The 21,483-nt window shown below is 38.9% G+C and overlaps 2 protein-coding genes across 5 annotated transcripts in view; both read right to left on the bottom strand.

Annotated features, from left to right (window-relative positions):
* Positions 1–6,345, bottom strand: part of ccdc88ab (coiled-coil domain containing 88Ab) — a 44,794-nt gene extending 38,449 nt beyond the window's left edge. For all 3 annotated transcript variants that reach the window (XM_066651619.1, XM_066651636.1, XM_066651628.1), the window contains exons 1-2: positions 5,679–6,345; positions 5,196–5,296 (exon numbers count right to left, since the gene is read on the bottom strand). In XM_066651619.1, the coding sequence (XP_066507716.1) occupies positions 5,196–5,296; positions 5,679–5,741 (164 nt within the window). In that variant the 5' untranslated portion in view covers positions 5,742–6,345. The remainder of the gene's footprint in view (positions 1–5,195; positions 5,297–5,678) is intronic.
* Positions 6,346–9,831: 3,486 nt separating this feature from the next.
* LOC136686195 (serine/threonine-protein phosphatase 4 regulatory subunit 3-like) lies at positions 9,832–20,357 on the bottom strand. 2 transcript variants are annotated; one of them, XM_066659813.1, is made up of 16 exons: positions 19,965–20,357; positions 17,713–17,768; positions 17,527–17,625; positions 16,610–17,233; positions 15,655–15,732; positions 15,444–15,560; positions 15,144–15,263; positions 14,812–14,943; positions 14,290–14,386; positions 14,119–14,160; positions 13,865–14,023; positions 13,258–13,427; positions 13,033–13,172; positions 12,592–12,740; positions 12,275–12,393; positions 9,832–11,394 (listed from the first exon to the last, which is right to left on the bottom strand). In XM_066659813.1, the coding sequence occupies exons 1-16, from the start codon at positions 20,104–20,106 to the stop codon at positions 11,281–11,283; spliced, it is 2,358 nt and encodes a 785-aa protein (XP_066515910.1). In that variant the 5' UTR covers positions 20,107–20,357; the 3' UTR covers positions 9,832–11,280. The 2 variants fall into 2 exon arrangements, with proteins under 2 accessions (XP_066515910.1, XP_066515909.1); XM_066659812.1 differs by having other exon boundaries at positions 9,833–11,394; positions 12,275–12,474.
* Between the last annotated feature and the right edge of the window lie 1,126 nt (positions 20,358–21,483).

The following is a 21,483-nucleotide window of genomic DNA, read 5'->3' as shown; positions in this document are numbered from 1 at the left end:
GAACTGTTAATATTTACTCCACTGCTGTAAAAAGTTCCTTCACTGATGCATGTTTTATACAGAGTTTGTTATAGTACAGACACATCATTAGGTTAGCAACGTATATCCTTTGTAGTTACATGCATTAGTGTAGAGGAACCCACTTGAATGGGGGCTTTCTGTAATAGAAAATAGAAAAAGAGACAAGAGATAGACTGAGTTGATGAAGCAGTCCTTCAGACATTGGTGACCGATGCAGAAGTCAATAGTCGATGCAGAATGCACCACTGCCCTGGGCACTGCTCTGCAACAGACTAACCTACTTCTGACAGGGTGCATCACTCTCAGCTGGAGAGAGCAGGGAGGGGGAGGACAGAAGAGGGATAACACAAACACTGTCATGGCATAGGGTGGCCTTTATGGGAGGAGAAAAAAAACCCTCTTTTTTAGAGCTGCATTTCAGGCATGTGGGTGGTACATGAAAAGAGGAAGGACTGGACAAAGTAGGAAAGATGGGGGATACATCCGAGACTATTTTCCAGAAACAATAATAAACAATAATAACAACATATAGCCTACATCACCAACCCTAATACCAGAGACCAAAAACATATTAGTCACTCAGTGAAAAAGGCCCCTAAACATATACCTAAACAGCCAATCAGAGAAAACCATTCTCTCACACCCATTATAAACAAAAACCACCAGAATGAATGAAACCAAAAGTGATTTCAAGGGGAATACACATAAATATAAGATGTATTTTTCATTGCCTGTATAACCACTTTTAATAAAATTTTCTATCACTCTGAGGCTTGAGTGCCACTGCACGTTTCTAGTGACTTGAAGAATTCCTACAGGCCTTGGAGAGGCCTTGTTAAAATAACACCCCTTCAAGGTCATGAAGTCTGCTTCCTGTGAGACCGACTTCATAGCATTTTTCAAACAGCACAACATTCCCATTCCATCAGTTCAGAATATGAAAGCAGCGTCATAGGTTCAGTTCAAAAACCAGCCCCTATCTTCACACAGACACATACTGCAGAAATCAAGGTGGTGTATCTTCCATTTAGTAGATAAGCCTAAAAAGTAGGCCAGCAAGAGAGATAGAGAGAGGAAGAGCAATGCAAAAGCAGGGATGGATGGTAGTTATTTCTCAGATTCTGTAGATAACAGAAGAAATGCCTGCAAAAGCCACAACAGTGGTGCAGTGGGGGATGGAGTCTTCTACTACCTGTCTACATCCCCAGACCAGTCCCTAGACCAGTTTGATGTCTTTGATCTCCCAAGATAAAGTAACAGACAACAGGGGTTGAAAAAAAGCAACAACTAAGCTCCAGTAACAAGGACGAAGAAAAACTGGAAAGTGAGGGAAAAAAAGAAAAAAGCCCAATCGATATTGTTTGAGCTGATGTGCCTCTATCCTATTATCACCCTCCCTCTGATTGTAAAAAAAGCACTGTGGGGCGTGAATTTTGGGTGCCCATCAAGAACACAGCCCAATCAGGGGATTAGTGTAATTAAACCATTGTCATTCAACAGATATCTTATCAGCTATAAAGCTGGCGTACTGTTGGGATAAAATGGCAACAGTCTGTGGGTAAATCGTGTGTGTGGTTCTCAGGCAACAGACCAGTAACACAACTGTGCTGACGAGGAGAGATGACGAAGAGTGCTAACTGCATCATATTCTGACTGAGTATAATCCAATATAATTTGCGATACTAAACAATAGATTAAGATTTAGAGTCAAATAAAATGGCTAAACTATATTTTAAAAACCATATCATCCTCAAACACATTATATTTTGTGTTTATTTTATTCTATTAACGCGTAAACACCAATCATATGTGTATATTTGGGGAATATTGAAAGATTTTCTAAACTGCACCAAAATAAACCAACTGAGGTGAAATAAAGATTTCATAATAAAATTAAGCACATATATTCAATTCAAATACGAGTGTCAATGCCTGTTTGCATAAAACACCTAAGGATTTTCCCTTAAGTATAAACCTTAAGTGAAGATTTTCCCTTAGCCAAGGGAATTACTTAAGTGTGTTGCATAAAAATCCCTCTGAAATTTCACTTAACTAAGGGAGAGCAGTAAGGGATTTACTGGAGTGGCTGAGGTTTTGTTGCAGTAAAGTTCCACTGTTTCCGTGACAACAACAATACCGCATGCAAACATGCGGTAAGCTGGTGTTCTGACGAGTTGTGCTACCTTGTTGAAATGTGCTACTCTGCAGCTCTGCACTCACTCAGACCCAAAGGTTTTTACGTTGTCTGGTGATTTACGTGAAAAATCATTTGTCGTCAATTGTTTGATTTAAGCAACTGTACGTATAAAAGTACACTATGGCAGCACAACTACTAAAAAATTCTGCTATTATAACCTCTTGCTCAACCCGGGATTGAAATTTAACTTTTTCTTGCCATCGGCAAAGAGCGTCTGCCCACTCGGTGAACAAGCCGGCACACCGAAGACTCCCACCACTGACCGAAAACTCTGAACTTTTGCAAGAAAGTGCAGCGCTGTCTGGAGCTGTAAATCTGCAGGTAAAGCATGGTTATGCTGTGTAGATGTCTGAGGTCATCTTCTAGCTCACTAGTGATTTCATAAATTTAATGACGGTCGAAGAGAATTAACAGTTAAGGAACTTTTACGCCACACTTAAGGGTTTTTATGGGATTACTTAAGGGACATTCAATACTTAAGGGAACATTTAAGGGGTTATGATGATTTGTCTTAAGAAGGCCCTTAGGTACCAATTTATCCATTTTTATTTTCTGCAACACCCTTAACTTTAAATTATGTTTAAGGGAAATCGTAAGGTATATTTTCACTTAAGGTATTTTATGCAACCAGGCACACGGCTTTAATCTGGTGACAGGAGAGCAAGTGAGTTGAGGCTGGCAGAGATCCAGAGGCAGAAGCACAACCTGGACTCTGTCAAATTTCAGGTAGTGCTCATGGTAGCGTGTAACTTGGGGAGCTTCTGGTTATATGGAGCAGTGGTCACTAAGGGGGAAAGAGTGTGGGACAGGGCAGTTGTCACCAAGAGGCAGGGTGTTCACCTCTGCCATCTGTGCTACATGCTCTAAACCGTTAGATAATCCAGACGAGCTTCTCTCATGCAAAGACGGCTTGTGTCTGTTAAACTACAAGCTTTCAGGAATGTCACCTTTGCATGATGCAAACTACCAAACACGAGCAGATGGAGAAACCCATGTATCATTCAAGATTATTTCTGGAAAGTAATTCATAGATTCTTCCACCTGACTAAAGATATATGTTGTTAATATGTCTGTTAAGTTTCTCCAAAATATCACACTTTTTAGAGGGATGTGCATATCATTTATTAACAGGTAATTATTAATAAATAAATCATTCCACAGCAGCATGCTGGTCAAACCTAAGCAACTGTCCAATATGTTTATGTAAATATCTTCCCTTAAGTGATGATACCACTGTGACCTCTACAGTGTGTATAAGCCTGACCTGTCAGATCAATATCTGCTAAACCGCATTTGTTTTCACCAAACAAGCATTATAAACTCTGGAAACTCCAACAAATTACTAAAAAATATCTAACTTTGTGTGCGCCACTCTGTCCACTATGTTTTCGTCACTCAATCAATAAAAAATTTAATGCATAATCCCACATTTTTTTAAAAAAAAACAACTGGCAAAGCCTAACGCACTCTCAGCTCCAGGGCATAACTCTCAACTACACCCGTAAAATTCAAATTTGTTAAGACAAACGGCATGATCAATCTCCCTCCAGCTATTCTTGTGTTTAATGACCATTTGTGTCAATATGGCAAGAGCACCCTTTGAGCAGAACCAGTATTGATCACCACCCAGTCTACGGCGTGCCTGAAGTTGAAGCTATAACGAATGTAATGCCAACGAGGTCTTCCAATATCCGCTGGCCAAATTGCATTATGCTACAAAGTGCAAGCTACTGTGCCTGCCAAATTCTGTATATCAACAAGGGTAAGTGGTGTTAAAATTTCCTAGGCATCTCTTGCCACAAAGAGGAAGGGAAATAAAATTATTGACACTGTGTTACTTCCAATAATGGCACTCTGAATCCAATTAGGAAAACATTTGCTCAAAACACTCTCGCTTAGGTAAAAACAACTGCAGATCAGCAAATATCCCTGTGTGAGTTTGGCTAAAGATTTACTAGGGTCCACAATCACTAACCAGTTAACATGCCGACCAGTTAACAAAGATCTGCTTCACTTCACTAACAGACAATGTGCCTTCTGTCTGAGAGCCATGCTGAGAGGATGAGAGCCAACAGCTGCCCAAAGCTCAGCGCCAAAAGTAACTGCCTAAAAATCCTCAATAAGTGAGGAAGACTTGTACCACACAGTAGGGAGGACAAAAAGATCTTTACCTAGGCTATGTCACTACAGCACAGGCTAATAATATCCTGCAGATTGGGCTTAGAGGGTATTGTATGTTCTGTAAACCACAGGGACAGGACCGATATTGACATGAAGGAGATGCGTGTCTATGTTTATACAGAGGTGTCAACACTTCCCTATAAAAACTGACTGCTTTAAAGGCAAGGTATTGCCATCTGCTTCTGGACATAAATTATTTGTGAGTTATTCTGATGAAGGAGAAGCAACAGTAACAATGTCTTTTGTGAAAATTAACCGTTTTTAAAAAGCACATCCTCCAAACTGATGAAACAATAAGAAAAAATTCATTTGAAAGCACTGACATCCGACATAAATGTCATGCTCATAGTTGTTCTACCGTCTGATTAATCCACATAGGGCTCTTCAGAGATATGCTCTATGACAGTATATTATTCTCTATGAAGCCTGGAAATGTGTTATTTATCAATTCCAATATAATTACGTTTTCAAAAGCCAAAGGAATCCAAAAGAAAATAAAACGTAAGCCAGATTTTCCAATACTGTAAATACATTAGAAATATTTCCATGCACAAACCCTTCCAAAGCATGCAGAGCAGTCTTCAGTGCCTCGGTGCCGTACGGCTTAATCTTGTGGATGTTATAATGATATTTCCAGTGAATTACAAATTCCTTGGAAAACTTGAGAAAACATAGAGGTGGCTGGATTTCACAACATTTGCACCATGTCTCCATTTTTTTAATGTCTTTGTGCAATAGGGCTACAAGAAGACTGCAGGCTTCATCATGAATAACACCGGTCCTTTCTTGTACTTACATCTGAAGCATGACCTCGTTCAAATACCCGCCGTCCACTAGTTCAATGTATTCAGAAAGCTTGCTTCCATCGTTTGTGGTTGGCCGGACCACGGTTTTCACCTAAAAATATTTCAAAGGCAAACACGTTAATAAAGCACACAGCACAGTACTGTGTAAAAGTTAGGGTCATGCAAAATGGCCGTTTAATTTGTGCTGTTGTTTTTTTCATTAAATAATTTAAATAGTTTATTACATAAGAGAAAGGACATACTAAGGAGAAGACAGAAGAGGAAAGGAATTTTTAAGAACCAGGCATGACCTCGCAGACAAAAGCTGTCATCTTATAGTTTATATAGAGCTCAGACCTGACTCATCACTGAAAAAGAGGAATAATCTGTACCTCGTGGCGTTTTGTGTGTTTGCATTGGAAATTAAATAAACTGAGAGTGGTCTCTGACTTTTGCACAGCACACTGTATATGAAGAAAACCAACACATCTCACCCAGGCCACAAGAGGAGAGAGCAGGAACTGCTCCAGCAAAGGCGTGAACACCTCGTTTTCCATTCTCTCCCGGTCTTGTCTACGGTTAGTCCACAGAATATAATACTCGCTGAATGACCACGGCTTCACGTCGACTTATACATTGCTGTTATGCTATATTTCATTAAATGCATTGCTCTGGATAGAGGTGAGTATCTTTCTTTGCTACAACGGCAAACAAAGGTCCAGCTGCTTTAACAGAGCGAAGAAAAGCAGCGGGGCTTGAATTATCCGGACATTCTCTCGCAACTTCGCCTTAGAGGTCAAACAAATAACGCCGCCGCACATTATCTTTCTCTCCTCTAAGACCGACCGTTTCTTAGCTTATCGTTAAAACATATACAATCGCAAATACATTATTCTGCACATCCTCAAGACGAAAAGCAGGCAGCTAACCTACGTCTCAGACCAGCCATTCACACAGAGAGAGATGTGGATGAAAAAATGACAAGAATGAGCCGTTAACCCTGGAGCAGAAAACGAGAGAAAATATGCCAGATTAAATATAAAGTAAGCTCTCGTCTTTCAAGTCTTTTTCCTTCCCCAACGGCACGCTCTCCTTCACGAAGCGGACGATAATTCCCATTGAGTGTCTCCAAGAATGTGGATTTTGGCAGCGCTGGATTTTCCGTCCTCCTGCCTGCCACCGTCTGAAGTGCTTTTTCGGTGACTCGTTCTGACGAACCGATTCAGCAGCTGTAACGAACCAATTCACAAATACCAACTGAATCGATTTGGTTCATCTTATGAAGTCTTAAACTAGTTTTTTTAAAGTGTTTTTTTTTTGATTTACTGATTTGAATAGCATACTCCAAAGTTTGTCATTTTACTTTTAAACATTAATTTTGAGCGTAGTTTTTTTTTGTGCGATTCCACATACTTGGGTGTGGCTGTGACAGTTAAGTCCATTTAAACTTTGCTTTTGAGTTGTGTGTATCACTGAATACATTATTTTGGGTAGAGATCGTTCTCCCTCATTGTCCTTTTATTTTTATATATTTGTTTGTTTGGAATTCTTAATGTGTGCGGTGGGGTTGTAAAGGCGTATGATGGAATAAGCAGTCACTGGCATGGCATTTCCGCTTTAAAACTACTGTTCCAAAGACTGTCTCAAATGGAAAAATCCAGACATCATAAAACTCTGGAACCAATAGAGTCAACTTGAGGGCGAAACATTTGGGCTACAGACAAGCTGTAGAAATTAGATTTTTTTTTCTATGTGCTTAACACCACATTTATCACGATTACATGAATATCTCGTTTTTATTCATTGACAAAATACCAATGACGACTTTATTAATCATCATGACACCCTCAGAATCTCTGAATAGCATACGGATGGAATGATGATTTGACTCAATGAATCAATTATTTGAATCGGATGTTCAATACACTGAAATGGGGCAACCGAAAGAATCGGTTCAGGAATTACCAGCTGTACGAGGAGCTCCTTCGCTCGCAGTGATTCTGACTCCTGTTCGTCCGTTAACGATCTGAAACGGATGACGACCGTTATTTTCAGTGTACTCGTGTTCCGCAGTAGCATTAATGGGTGGAACTTAAGAGACTTGCCATTTCTTAACATTTCATGTGTGACTAAATCTTAAATGGTCCCTTACATCGAAGCAGAAATGATTTTATTTTTTATTTCACAATTATAAAAAGTGGGCTATGTGATTTTAAAATCCTGTAGTGGAGAAATCTGAACTAGTGTAATGCTTGGAAGGCACCTTTTTTGTTTTACAGTTATCATTTAAAACTAAAAATATGTGTAAAGCTTATCATTCATATCGGTTTCATTCAAGTACATATACTGCAATCATATTTTTGTTTTAATCTGTGGCTGTCGTGCGACGCTTTTCTTACACGCGCCAAACAGGGGCATCTCGTGGTGATGAGAGGAACTTGACGTTTAGGGGCCTGCTGGACTTCTTATTGTAACGTACCCAGTCTAAGCTTCAAAGTACTAAATCATATTAGGATATACATTCACTGTGTAATCTGGAGATATGAATGTACAATTGTAATCTAATCAACAAGTCGTCACTCTGATTTGTATGCAGGACATGACCTAGATGAATGGAAGCTCTCTCGCCTGTCATGTCCAGCTGAGCACCAAGCCCAGTGTGATTAAAGTATACAAGGGATAAAGTGGGCTGTGACAGCCAGTCACCATATTATTCAGATCAGAGATTAAAACTAGGAGGCATAAAGACTAAATAGCACAGTTAATTTAAGTCAACTGGATTTTCTCTTACCTTGTCAAGTCATTTCAGTGGTCATATGAAATAGCAGTTCATACACCAGCAAGATGGAGTCATATAATATAATTGTAATTATAAATGACCTCCCCATCTCACACCCCTCAAGCACTGAGATCCTCCCTAACAGTGTTTCACTTAGAAACATATCTTGGTACAGAGGGATAGTGTGTTCTGTACCATATTTGCTTCAGTGGTAACAACACGAAAATTAAGTCAATTGATGAGTATTTATAGGAAATGAAAATGAAGGACCTACAAACAGTTCTCTTTAATTTAATATGAATATATTAAAATGAGCTGTAACTATATACTAGTTAGAAATCGCTTGTAGCAATATATATCATGCTTTGCATCACTCCAACTCTCCTGAGTTCAGCACTGCAGTCTCTCAGACATGCAATTACAGCAGCATCACCACCACAATAACCGTATCTGCTGTTACCGAGGAGGAAAACTGCTGACATGAAAATGTTGCCATGACAACCACTGCTATCACTAAGCGGCAGAAGCAGCCAGTTAAACTGCTGCAAGAGCTTAACCCACAGACCCCCTTTAGCTGAAGGTGGGTGAGATGGGGGAAAAAAAACAGTATATAAAGACATTTTCACAGTACAGGGTGATTTAGCTTGTTTTGCAAAGTACAAACCAGCGAGAAGGATTTCGCCCACCAGCCCAATCCCACTATGTCATTGTCAAGCACATACTGCCTGAGTGACATGTGAAGCCAGACATCGCTCGCTTTCAAACAACCACTTACACAACATAATTGGATGACTCAACACGCTTGCAGGAGAGCATTAACTTCCCAGCTCTGTGTCACTCCCGATGATCTCTTCAAAACAAGACCGAATGACTATTGTTATTAAAACAAAACATTTAGAGCAAGACAAAACCCAACAACTGTTAATATGCTTGGTTTCTCACAAGAATATTAGTACACTCAGCTGTCCTCTCATTCACTTACAGCTTCAGTCATCTTTACTGCATCTCAGATGTTTTCAGAACTGAAACGTAGTTACATTTACACCCAAGACATCAGCTCCCAAATGCAGGCTTTACTTTAGTGGCTCAACAAATTGTCTATGCAGGTAAATCAGGCCATGATGGGAGTGAAAAAGCATGGGGTAGGTAAAAGAAAATGAGAGATAAGCCCTACATTTACAAGTCGGTCTGGAATCATATAAACCATTTCCAGTTGAAAAAGCCAATTCATTACTGTATACAATAAGACAAAACATTTACAGTAGGAACTGAAAAGTTAAGGCAGTTCAAAAATGATTCAGATAATTAAAACTGGACTCAACTCAATGCAGTGGGCTTGAATAGATAAGGAGTTGCCAATATGCCATTCATGTGAATATATAAATATAGACAAGAAAATAATGTGGTAACCAAATTCTTAGATGGAAATTTAAAACATATACAAAATTCTTTCTGGTTGTTGATGCTTTGGGGCAGTTTTCTGATTTAAAAATAATAATAAATAAATGTTTTTTCTCCCCCATCAGCATTAAATAAAATACATAAAATAAAAATGTACTTTGTGGCCATGTTGACTACAAATTAAAATGTATCCCAACTCTTAACTATCATGCATTGTGGACTGACCGTCCTTTGCCAGATATTAATGTTGTTTATATAAAAAAAACAAACCATTTTTAATATATTTCTGGGAAACAATCCAAGTGTTATTTTTCAAAATGCTACAGCCAACAGCCAATAGTTTAAATATCATGTTTATCAAAAGTTATCAAAACTGACCGTACTGTCATGGCTGTAGATTTTGATATCATCAGGTTTAAAAAAAAAAAATTTTAAAAACCTTTAAATTAATGATTAAATTAGACAATTTGTTTAATGCCAGGCTCAAATTTAATTTTTTTGTTTCAATTATCAAATGTATACAAATGCTCTAGTGCGGAGATAATGGTAGTAAATGGACTTGTACAAAAATTCATGAAGAGGGGAAAATAAAAAAAAAAAAAAAAAAAAAAAAAAAAACAACTTCAATACTCAAGTCTCAAATGAAGCATGTTGGGTTCCAACACTTTCAACTGTTATTCAAACGGGATGAACTTCAGAAAACGCCATTTTAATTCAAGAATTCCCAGCTGTGCTTGAGGTGCAGTCAGCAAATTTTGCCTCAACCATAGCCTTAAAAGCATATTAAGGACCTGGCCAAACAAAGCATGTTCTTCAGTAGCAACTGAGTAATAGAGCCAGTTGCTGGAAAATCTCCAGGAGCATGAACTGGGCCCCAAACCTAAACGGCGACAGGAATGTCTACATATCAGCCCAACTGTAGCTGTCAGCATTTAACACTTATGGAACATAGTGTGCTGGTGACACAAAATATCTGGTCATGAATCCAGTGCTGAGGAGAGCCTGCACTCCTCATAAAAGGACGACAAACACACGGATTGGCAGATGGACCTTCGGATGCGAAAGTTCTCGTCATGACAAATGAATTCAGTCACATAACACAGACACCCTCAGACATGCTCCATTCAGCTGCAAATGACTTTTACTGCAGTTTAATACACGTTATTAAAATCAGCATCACAACTTCTGCTTGTCTTCAATGAACGAAAGAATTTCATTTAAAAGGGGTAAACGTTATTCCACCTTGGTTTGTGCCAAAAAAAAGGGAAGGGAAGGGAAAAAGGAAATGTACACTGGCAGGCGTAGTTGTCCCCTTGTTGATTAAAAAAAATCATCACTGAAGGGGAAAACAATTAAAAAGAGGAAAAATACAGCTGTACACTACTCGTAATAAACTCAGAAAACAAGAATTCAAACATCCGATGTCAAGGACAATGACGAGTTCTACTCCTTAGACCCATGTCTTCTTTTTCCTCCCCATTTAACTCCATTCCTCCACACAACCTGGATCAAGAAGAACAAAAAGAAAAGGATGCATGGCTCGGTAGGCTCTGCCAATCAAGCTTCCAATACTAAGTGGCTAGTCCTGCTAGGCTGACTGGCTCTCACGTAACCCCTGTTCCACGTTTGGAGAAAAGGAAAAAAAAGAAGAAACTGTAATGAAGTTCAGCACCCCTGCTGGTACAACCTGGTACAACAGGATCAAGTGGATGGGAAATGTAAATGGGGAGGATTCAGGTGACCATAGGAAAGGGTCCACTCCTCTGCTACCCAAAGTGTTGTCGTTCTTATTTGGGAGCAATTGTCAGAACTGGGGGAGGAGAGGTGGGGGAATATTTGGGTTGGGTCCCTAAGCCCGTAAGACCGGGACTCGGCGGCACCATGGGAGCTTGGAGTGGAGTATTAGAGCTGTGTTTTTACGAGCCCAGTCTGGGTCTTTTTCTAGGAGACATTTCCTCCTCATCATCTTCCTCTTCTTCCTCTTCATCTTCTTCATCGTCTGGGTAATCCACGAGGCCAACTAGTCCAGCCTGTCGAGAGAAACGCACATCAATTTAAAACAAAATGAGGCAAAGAAGGTCAGGAGAATTATCGAAATGTATTTCTTTCTAAATCATGTGGAGTTTGTAGCGAATCACACTTGCAGCACAGAACCCAACTCCTATTATAGGCTGGGATTGTGGGAAAGTAATTTGGTTGCTATTTTTCTCTTCCCCACCCGCTGTTTGCTGTTTGATTTTACATATGAGGAGGAGAAATTAAGCATGTTTCATATGACACAATTTTATCTACTTGCTTCCCAACACTTTAAATGTAAACACTTCTTTAATAGCAGGGTTGGGGAAACTTTTATCTCAAAAAAGGGATCCAATTAACATTTCCATTCCTGGTCGTGTGCCACAGACTGCAACATTTATACACAGCCAGAAAACAATGGACATATTTCTTCACAAGATCTCCTTCAGATATTTTTGAGATCTTTTGTTTGGCACTATCCTGCTGGCTGCTGGAAAGAGACTCACTGCAGTTAAATTATTCTTAAGCCCCTTAATTGTCTCGGCCCCCTATAGAACCTTGTAGAGTAGGATAATCTGGGTTTGTGTGATGTCCTTTAATACTGCTTTTCTAATAAACTGAGAGGGCTTCTGTACACATTAAGCTTTTACTTTCACTTCAATTAAAAATTCCATGGTCCATTTTCTTTAAAAGACATGACACTTTTTGTCTTTCTTTCACTTAGCAATTTTGCAAATTAGATCTAGTTGATGTCAGAGAGGCAGCTATTGGATGATACTGCAATCACAGTCCTAAGATTAATCCTAAGATTAGTACAGATATTCGTATATTTGCTTAATACTAATACTATACTAAAAAGCAAATGTGACATACAGTTTATAAAGTCAAATTTACCTTCACCACTGGAGTAGAGGGTAGTGCTGCTGCTGCCTTGCCTGAGGAGCCATTGGGACTGGCGGGAGAGGCAGATGAAGCTGGTTTACTGCTGGCACTGTTCGTCCCATTGGCAGCCCCTGCAGAATGAGAGAAGGTAAACTTAAAGCTGCCAGTTGGCGTCCGCTTTGGAAGGTTCTCTTTGTCCTCACTTTCTTTAACTGCAACGAGATAAAAGATGCTTGTGAGGATGGGTTGAAAAGCCTTTCCGAAGAAGCAAGTAAAAATTGTACACGTCTGGGGGGAAAAAAAAAGTGCGGGGCGGAATTTTGGGATACCTTTTTTTGCCCCCATATACTTTCCATAGTTCTCTGGAAAGTCTTCATCAACTCTCTTTTCAACTGCCGCTTCTGTCTCTTCTTCATCCTCATCTTCATTGAACCACATTTCTTCATCATCTTCTAGAGATCGAGCATCACGGCGATATCTGAAAACAACAGTATTTTCAGTGAACTTTCATTGAGGATAATGTTACAACATGAAACACTGAGAACAGAGGCCTTCTGCACACTGCGATTATCATGACATGAAAAGCCCTAAGAATTTCTAATTCAAGTTCACTTTAAGTGTTCTCAAGATGATTCGTATATACGTTTTGATATTTTTTGATAAGTTTATCTAAAAAACTGGACAAAAAAGGATGATGTTTGGGACGAGCAAATGTTTTAATAAACTATTATACTGACAGAAAACAGACTGAAACACTGATGTTTTCTGACCTGCTGAGACCCCGGCTCTGTCTGTCCTTCTCCTGCTCGTAGCGGCCCTTCAGGCCTTTGAAGGTTTGAACGTATTCTATGGATTCAAGTGCTTTGTAGAAGTTGTCTACTATGTGAGCAATGAGCGATTTTATGTCCTCCTGAAATCAACAAAACGTACTTTAAGCTTTGAGTGATGTGTCAAATTTAGTTTAGCCATTCAGCCATTTTCAGTTGAACTCTTACCACTTTGATGAATTCAAAAAGTTCTATGATGGCAGAGTTGAGAAGATTATATCTTGTCCCGTTGTCCAACAAAGCGTTGATGACGGGCTCAAACAGGTTCCCTTTAATGATGTAGCGGTTGTAATACTCATCCTTCAGTCCTATTATTCTCCTCATGAACCGCAAGGCACCTGCACGGGGGGTGGGGAACAAAAACACAGGTATCACATCCTGCTGCATTACATTTTGTAGAAATTTTACAAATCTCGTTCTTTTTAAAGTGGGAAACAAAGTGGTATAAATGTAATAAACAAGACTAAAAAGGTAAATTTATGTCCACCTCCTTGACTGCATGAAATTTTGCTGAAGAAACATTACAGTATGAGATGTTACTAATATTAATAATTTGATTTAAAAATTTCAAACGGTTACCACAATCCTGAAGTGAATTAATCGGAAATGATGATAATTCAAACATCTTTTTTGTGACTAGAATACCATGTTTATTTTTGACAAAAAGCAGTCTATAAAAAAGGTACAATGATCTGTAGTTTAAAAAAAAGAAAGAAAAATAAATAAATAAATAAAATAATTTAAAAAAAAACCCTCAAAGAAATTTGAGACTCACACAGTGCCAGAAAGGTGTGCTTTGAGTTCATGAGCACCAGGACTCTCCGCAGCAGATCTTTATTCATAATGTAGTTCTTTATGTGGTAAGTGTGGTGCTCTACACAAAACGTCAGCAGCTCCAGTATCAGAGCCAGCAGCTGGGCAGTTTGGAAATTGTCTGAAGTGGCAAGAGACACATCAGGTTTTAAGATAACTTAACACCGAAGAATTAGTATACATAGACACTGTACTTCACATTCCATTAATATTTACCTGGACAAACTGGATTTACATTAGTTGGTTCCTCTTGTAAATCTAAAAAAACAAACATGCTAAGGAATTAACACCTCAAAATACAGATAAACTCTAGGTATAAGGAATCCATCACAAAATGCACAATTTTAAATTAAATGTAACTATAAACCCATGCAATAAAGAGTTTACCCTTCCTCTCCTCTGCTGTATTGGCTAGTAGTGGAGCAGTGAGGACATGCATACAATACTTGTAGAAAAAGCTGAGGAATTCAGTCTTTTCTGTTTTCTGTTTTGAAACAGAAAATAAAGGTTTAGCTTTGTAGAATGAAAATACTATTAGCACCAGTACAACTATGAAAATCCATATACATATTTCTACATGCACATTATTACAGTCCATATAAAAAGAAAATACTTCAATGTAACCAATGATTCAAACTATAGAAGGTGGCATGGAGGAGAGTCAAACCTCCTTTAACATGTTACATCAGAAAAACAGGCAAAAGCTAAAGCTCATCATCTTAGTTGCTATGGTGTCAGAAATAACAGGGTCTTATCTACACGATACATGAGTCAATTCCAAAGGGCAGGCTTCTACTAAGGACTACGGATATGCTTCACAGAGAACAAGTGAAGCAGAAACATTTGTTTGTTCCACAGGAACAAAGGACAGTTAGCAGAGAGGTGTTGTAAGAAGGAGCAGTAACACACATTGGTGGGTGCCAGCATGTTCTCAGGATCTATGAGGGTGCGGAGAAGCCCCATGAGCTGCACAGCACCTCCCAGCTCAGGGTCAGAGTCGCAGATCATCTGCTTTATGACCAGGTTTATCAGAAGAACGTCCTGAAAACACACAAGAAATTAATCCATGCGAAATCCAAAGAACTCATTAAACTGTACCATGTTTTATGATCAACTGAAAACACCAAAACTACAATAAAATTACAATTAAAATACACAGGATTCACTCAATGTGTAAAACACCTAGGGTCATTAAATTGTGATAAATACTTATTACAATTTGTCATTTTGCTGCTACTCACATCATCTTCTGCCTGCTGTGGCTCCTGCATCACAAACTCTCGAACCATGGAAGGGCTAAACTCCACCAGATATGAGAAGATATCTGTGGCTGCAGCTCTCACCTGCAGGTCGTCCATGCCCTACAGAAAAACATAATATTAAGCATCTCACTTTGAATAAAAACCCAAAAACTGCTCCTTAATATAAGGCACTTCTCAGGAAGGCATCAGATGACTATTAAACTTTAATTAGAATAATAAACAGTACAGAATAACACTTGAGTATAAAGAAAATTCAAGCAGTTATAGCTTCTAACATACCATAATTATTTCCAACGCAGGGAGAATTCCTAAATTTGCTAATGTTTTGAAAAAAGCATCCCTATTTTGAGGTTGCAGCGTTTGTGAAAAAGCACAGAACTCTTTGAAAAAGTTGACCTGCGGAAAACAAACAATACAGTTACACAAAGATTATAGACCACAGTTCAAAAATGGTCTGTTAGAATGACAGATGGTATGGTTATGATCTTACCAGCTCCCTCCTTTTCCCATCCTCAGTTGCTTCATCTGTGAGCTGAGCAAAGACTTCAGTCAGGAACTTCTCATCCTCCTGGTGACCAAGAGGAAAAAACATTTCAATGAAGAGTCCGAAAAATACTGTAAATATTTAATCCTAACCACCAGTGTTCGGCACTCTGTCATTTTAAAGTAACAGATGCAAATTAATGTTCAAGCTGTATGTATCTATGACTGTATACACGGGGATGTTTGTTGCTCCAATTCCTTTTTTCACACAGTTATAAATAACTATACAAGAGGAACTATTTTTTATACACACTGGACTACACACTAGATTTAGAAGATGTGCTGGTGCTTAACCGAACCACTGTACAAAAATTTATATTATCTATATTACTATATCACTAACAATCCTCATTTAGATAATAAAACAGATATACACATTTTAATTTGATCATATAACAACACATCCATTATTCGACTAGCTCTGGAAAATGACTGTATGAAATCAATTCATTGTTCCTCAACTTTAACTTCTCTTTCATATCCAGTAAATGTGCATGTAATTAAACAGCTACCAGAGTTGCCTGCTGTATAATGCAGTCCCGTTCTAAAATTAGGCATCTCGTCTGACACAGCTTTCATGAGGATTTGTCAAGAACATGGAGTTGATTCTGCTGAAAACACCATCATATCCTACAGCGCGAGGCAGATTCTGCTCTCCACTTCTCTCCAACAGAGTTTTTCTGTCGTGAATCAAGTTGAAAATGTTCAACTTAAGAAAAAAAGCCCATATTAACAACCCATAAAGATTCACTCCACTGTTCTGTTCGCAAAAGTCGTCACAGGTGCACTACTAGCAGTTTCCGTGCAGATGTTTTTGCAGAACCTGCTTTGCTGTCTGAACACTTGTTCCTCATTCGCTTAGTCAAATGCAACACATGTATACTGTTACTGAGAACACTCACCTGGAGCATACTAACTATTTCCACCTTGTTGAAAAATATAAATGACGTAAGCGTGGAAAGGAAGTTTTCTTCAAAGACGGATGGTGTGGGCAGGATGATATCTTGAATGTACTGCACCCGATATGTCTGATGAATCTTCTGCCTAAGTTCTGAGTCTGTGATGGGGATGACTTCCTTAAATTTGGCTGTCTTGGTGAGGAATTCGCGGTGCCTCTTGGGCTGAACTAGTGCCGGGTCATACTCCAGGCAGCCCACAACGTCCATGATGCAGTCATCAGAGAACATGACCTCGAACAAAGTGGCCTTGTTGAGGAAGAGAACACCACGTACAATCTCATAAAGATGATGCAGGCCCTCACGGTTGTCCAGGTCTTCACACGTTCTGAAGAGCTGCAGAAGCTTCTTGATGTAGCCTTCACTCATGAGCGCCAGTGCCAGCTTTTCCCGCCGGATGGGTGAGGACAGCACAGAGGTCACAAGGTCTGCTATCTCCTCCAGACGAGCCAGCTCGCAGGCGGGCAGCTCCACCAAGTGGCTGGTTTCAGGCATCTCTTCAAAGCGCTCCTCCTCGGATTCATCGATGGGGTCCTGAGTGATCTCCAGGGAAGGATCTTTTCCTTGAACCTAAGGATGAGCCACACAAAAGCACAAGCACTTAGAGGCTATAAAGGTTAGACCAATATGTCTGACATGATTATGATTATCTTAAATGTCTGTTATTATATAAATATTAAGAGACTCAAGGTAGACAATAAATAAAAATATATAGCGACACAATTGATTTCAAACCACGAGATGGGACAAAGCAAAGCAACACACATTAACACTGGTCTGTTTCATTCTGAAAAAAGAAATTAATAAATAATAAAGAAACACTCAAAGCATGTCAGTTTTACAGGCTCCATTTAGCTGTTTACCTGACAGATCTTCTCCCAGATTTCATCACAGCCTGCCTTCTCCTGAAAACTCAGTGCAAGATCATAGTTTTCTGCTTCAGACCACACAATAAGGGTATCCTGAGGAAAGATGTGTGTGAAATTACACAAGTCAGAAACTCTATGGCTGACACACATATATAAAAATAACAGTGGGTTGTCACTAACTTGTTGCTTCTGATATGCAGTATTGGGGCTGATTTTGGACTCCAGCAGAAGTGAGCCTAAAAGACAAAGACAAACACAGATAAACAAGATTAAATTTAATTTGATTTTTTTACATGACTGTTATTATAGTGAAATATATCAAGATGAAATTTCAGCAGGGCAAGGCTCCCTATGTGTAATTACATGCATAAATAGGTCTGTCCTTTTCCTACTGTTATGAAAACCCTTCATGGTTTCATCACTGGGATTGGTGTGACCCACGAAGAACTTCTAATATATACTTTACAAATAAAAAAAGACAATGTCATTGATGCTAAGCACTAAACAATGCACCTTGTGGAGCATTTCCTAAACGTGAGGATGTATGTATGAGTGAGTTACAAGCCACTTCAAATAGGTGCTTTGCATCTGAGTACAAATTAAAGCCATTTTAGCTTAATTACGGCATTTAGAGTGTAAGGCTGTGTTAGCACACTAACTGTGTGATCAGTTAATGAGAGATCAATCACACACATTAGCATAAACAAAAACAATCCCTTTATAATAAACTTGTATATTGTCCATGGGGTTGTATTTCCTGCCCCATTAAAAATGGCTATATGACAATCCACAAAGACTGACTGGTCATTTGTTGGGCGATTAACACCAAAAATCATTCAGACAGCACTGGGTAAAGTGAACTTTATGTGAACTTTCCACTGATGCATCCACATCTGTCCATGACCCAGTTTTAAGTTAAAAACCGTAATCCTACTTAAACATTTTAACTGTGCAACACTCCAGATCAGCTACTGACAACTTTCTATCTCCTCTTATCAGTTTTTTGATGATAAGCCCATGACAGTCATTACTGCACCATCCATCTAATCTGAGTCAATAAGAAACTGATGAATGTTTATTTAACTTGTCTGCGTCGTAGGCAGTAATAACTATCATTTTAAACATTTTACTCAAAAAAACTTTTCCTTAACACAGCTAATTAAATTCATTATACTAATTATAGAGTTTCCTGGCTTGAATGATGCATCTTGGAAGAGGGATAAAATACTATAATCAACAGAAATCTGATCCCAAGTGACTGCAGTACAAAAAAAAGAAACACTAATAAATTTTCCATTTTCAACTGTTATTGCAATAACCAATGGTGCTTCCAAAATAACTGTCAATGTTTTGTCAAAGGTAACTGGGCCATATCATACTTTTTTTATATATGAGGACAACATATTGCACTTGTGTGAGTCTAGATACAAAAAAATGATCAATTTTTAATTACCTCTTTATTCCTTAGTCGTTGTAAACCATTTTTGATTTCTACATATTTAAAGCACACCTTGCTTTGAAAGTTTTTTATAACCGTTAACATGTCAGGGCAGTTTTGTGTATATAACAGAAAACATATAATTAGAAAAATAAGCAGTCAATGCCATGGCTGACAATTTTGGCTTTAAAACTACAGTGTACCCAAGACCCACATGTTATTTTACGTCATAAACCTAAAGAACCCATGCAATCAACTTGTGCGCTTTCAAACTGCAGGTGAGTGGTGGAGATGGACCAAGTGGGGGCTAAGTCGGGACAGACGCAGGGACTAACTGCATATTCATAGAACTGCACGTACTGAATGAAGGCAAAAATGTGCAGTTACATTTAAATGGCTATAAGTGATTACATTTATTTTCTACTTGGTAATAAATTATCAACAATCAGCCTTTAGGGGTTTAATCGAAGGGCAAAGAGGACTTCAAGATTTTAATATAAAACTGCTGTCACAACAAAAATTCTCCAAAAGGATAACTTTACATATGATAACCATATTAACTTAGTACACGTTACAGAAAAATAAATCTTTTAGGAAATTTGAAACTTTTCTGTGGCTCCATACTTTAAAAAGAAAGACAGCAGCTAGTTTAGACATTTAATAAATTATGGAACTCTAAAATTTTCATTTCTATAGCGACAGTACGTTAAAAAGCTGTGATCTGATTGGCCCGTAATTCTAGAAAAGAGAGGGGCTAATTAAAGGATGTGTAAATGTATGGGTTTGTGACGTCACACAATTTTAAAAACGGTTAGTTTCAGCAATTTAATTTCTCTAAATGGACCGTATGGAGTGAGAAGATTTACGTATAAGCTTTAAAACATTAGTCGTAACTACATAAAACTCTTTAATTCAAGGAAAAGTGAGGAAATAGGGTTTGCGTTGACATGGGCCCTTTAAAGTTTCATTTAGCTTAGCGTAGTCTCGGTCTTACCGTCAGATTCAGCCCGGACCAGCAGAGATATGCCTTTTAATCTTTCCACGTAAGTGGATGAGACGTGTCCGGTCCCTCTGTCGTCCCACTGCCGGTCCTCGTTCAGCGTGTACACTTTAACACGCCGTCTGGTGTCCGACATTATCGGTGACGATGAAGCCGCTTCCAAAACACTGCTGTTGTTTTTTCCTCTATTTCCCTTCCAACTCTCTTACTAACCGCATGTTCCCCCACAAGACCACTAAAACGCACCTCCTCGGTCTGAACAGAAATCAATATTCCCTCTCTCTGCGTCTACAAACTCCTGATTTTGATACAAAAACACCGTTCAAACGAGCTCTCTCTCCGGCGGAGGTTTTCTCTCTCATCCACAGACCGCCATCTTGTAATCCGAGCTGCTGTTAGTGATGGTGATTCAAAAACCAAACGAGTCGACTCTTAACTGACTGGAGAATCGACTCACACGCAACAATCAAACAAAACTCAAGACTGTAGTAGTGACAAGACCAACGGTTACAAAGTGCCCCAATGGTTGTAAAAAAGATTTTATTCTTTAAATAAAAATAAATAATTCCTCTTCAGGTGATCTTATCTCTTCGACAAAGTTTATGTCCATAGCACTGAAAGACATTTTAAAATAATATAGAATTCTAATAGAGTTAGAATTCTGAGAATAAGGTGGGTATAATTCAGAGAAAAAAAATAATTCTGAGTATGAAGTCAGAATATTACACTGCATATACACTATGGCAGACACAACCATTTGCAGTGTGATTGAAGAATGCAGTGTATTGTTGAAGTCATATTATAATATAGATTTCAGTCCTCTGGCACATCAGGACAAGATTGGTATTAGTATTTGAACACTGAATTGGCTGAGCAAGAGCCTATTTATTCAGAAGAGGGCATGTAGTCTCACAGGATACAATAATTATCATGAAAATTATTGATCCAGAAGGAGAGGAACTCCCGCATGCCCATGAGGCTCTATCATGTTATGGCTAGGACTCATACAATAAACTAAAGCTATATGCATTGCAGTCAGTGGCTGCACTGACAGGTTTAGTTGTCATGTCATGTGGGTGGAAGTGTATAATAAAGTATTCTGTTCATTTAACTTGATTGCTTCTTTTACAACTCACTCTATATTATAATAGATCCATCCAGTTAAGGGTTGCAGTGGGTCCAGAGCCTACCCAGAATCACTGGGCATAAGGCTGGGAACATACACTCTGGAGGGGGGCGCCAGTCCTTCGTAGGGCGACACACACTAACAAATTCACTAACACTTATGGACACTTTTGAGTAACCAATCCACCTAACGACGTGTGTTTTTGGATCATGAGAGAAAACTGAATCACCCAGAGGAAACACACACGGACACAGAGAGAACACAACAAACAGTCACCCAGAGTGGAACTCAACCCCCCAACCCCAGATCCCTGGAGCTGTGTGACAATGACACTTCCTGTTGTGCCCCCATGCTGCCCTAGATTCAAATAGTCCAATATTTCTCTAA

The sequence above is a fragment of the Hoplias malabaricus genome, chromosome 2, assembly GCF_029633855.1.
Source record: "Hoplias malabaricus isolate fHopMal1 chromosome 2, fHopMal1.hap1, whole genome shotgun sequence".
Taxonomy (NCBI): domain Eukaryota; kingdom Metazoa; phylum Chordata; class Actinopteri; order Characiformes; family Erythrinidae; genus Hoplias; species Hoplias malabaricus.
The sequence above is the reverse complement of the archived record's forward strand: the minus strand, read 5'-3'. Positions and strand labels throughout refer to the sequence as shown.

Excerpts from the sequence above, each read along its gene's own strand:
- LOC136686195 (XM_066659812.1), bottom strand. The coding sequence starts at position 20,106 with ATGTCGGACACCAGACGGCGTGTTAAAGTGTACACGCTGAACGAGGAC. Across the intron at positions 14,024-14,118 it reads TGTAAATCCAGTTTGTCCAG|ACAATTTCCAAACTGCCCAG; the intron begins GTAAATATTAAT and ends TTGCCACTTCAG. Across the intron at positions 13,173-13,257 it reads TTTTTGAATTCATCAAAGTG|GAGGACATAAAATCGCTCAT; the intron begins GTAAGAGTTCAA and ends TGTTGATTTCAG.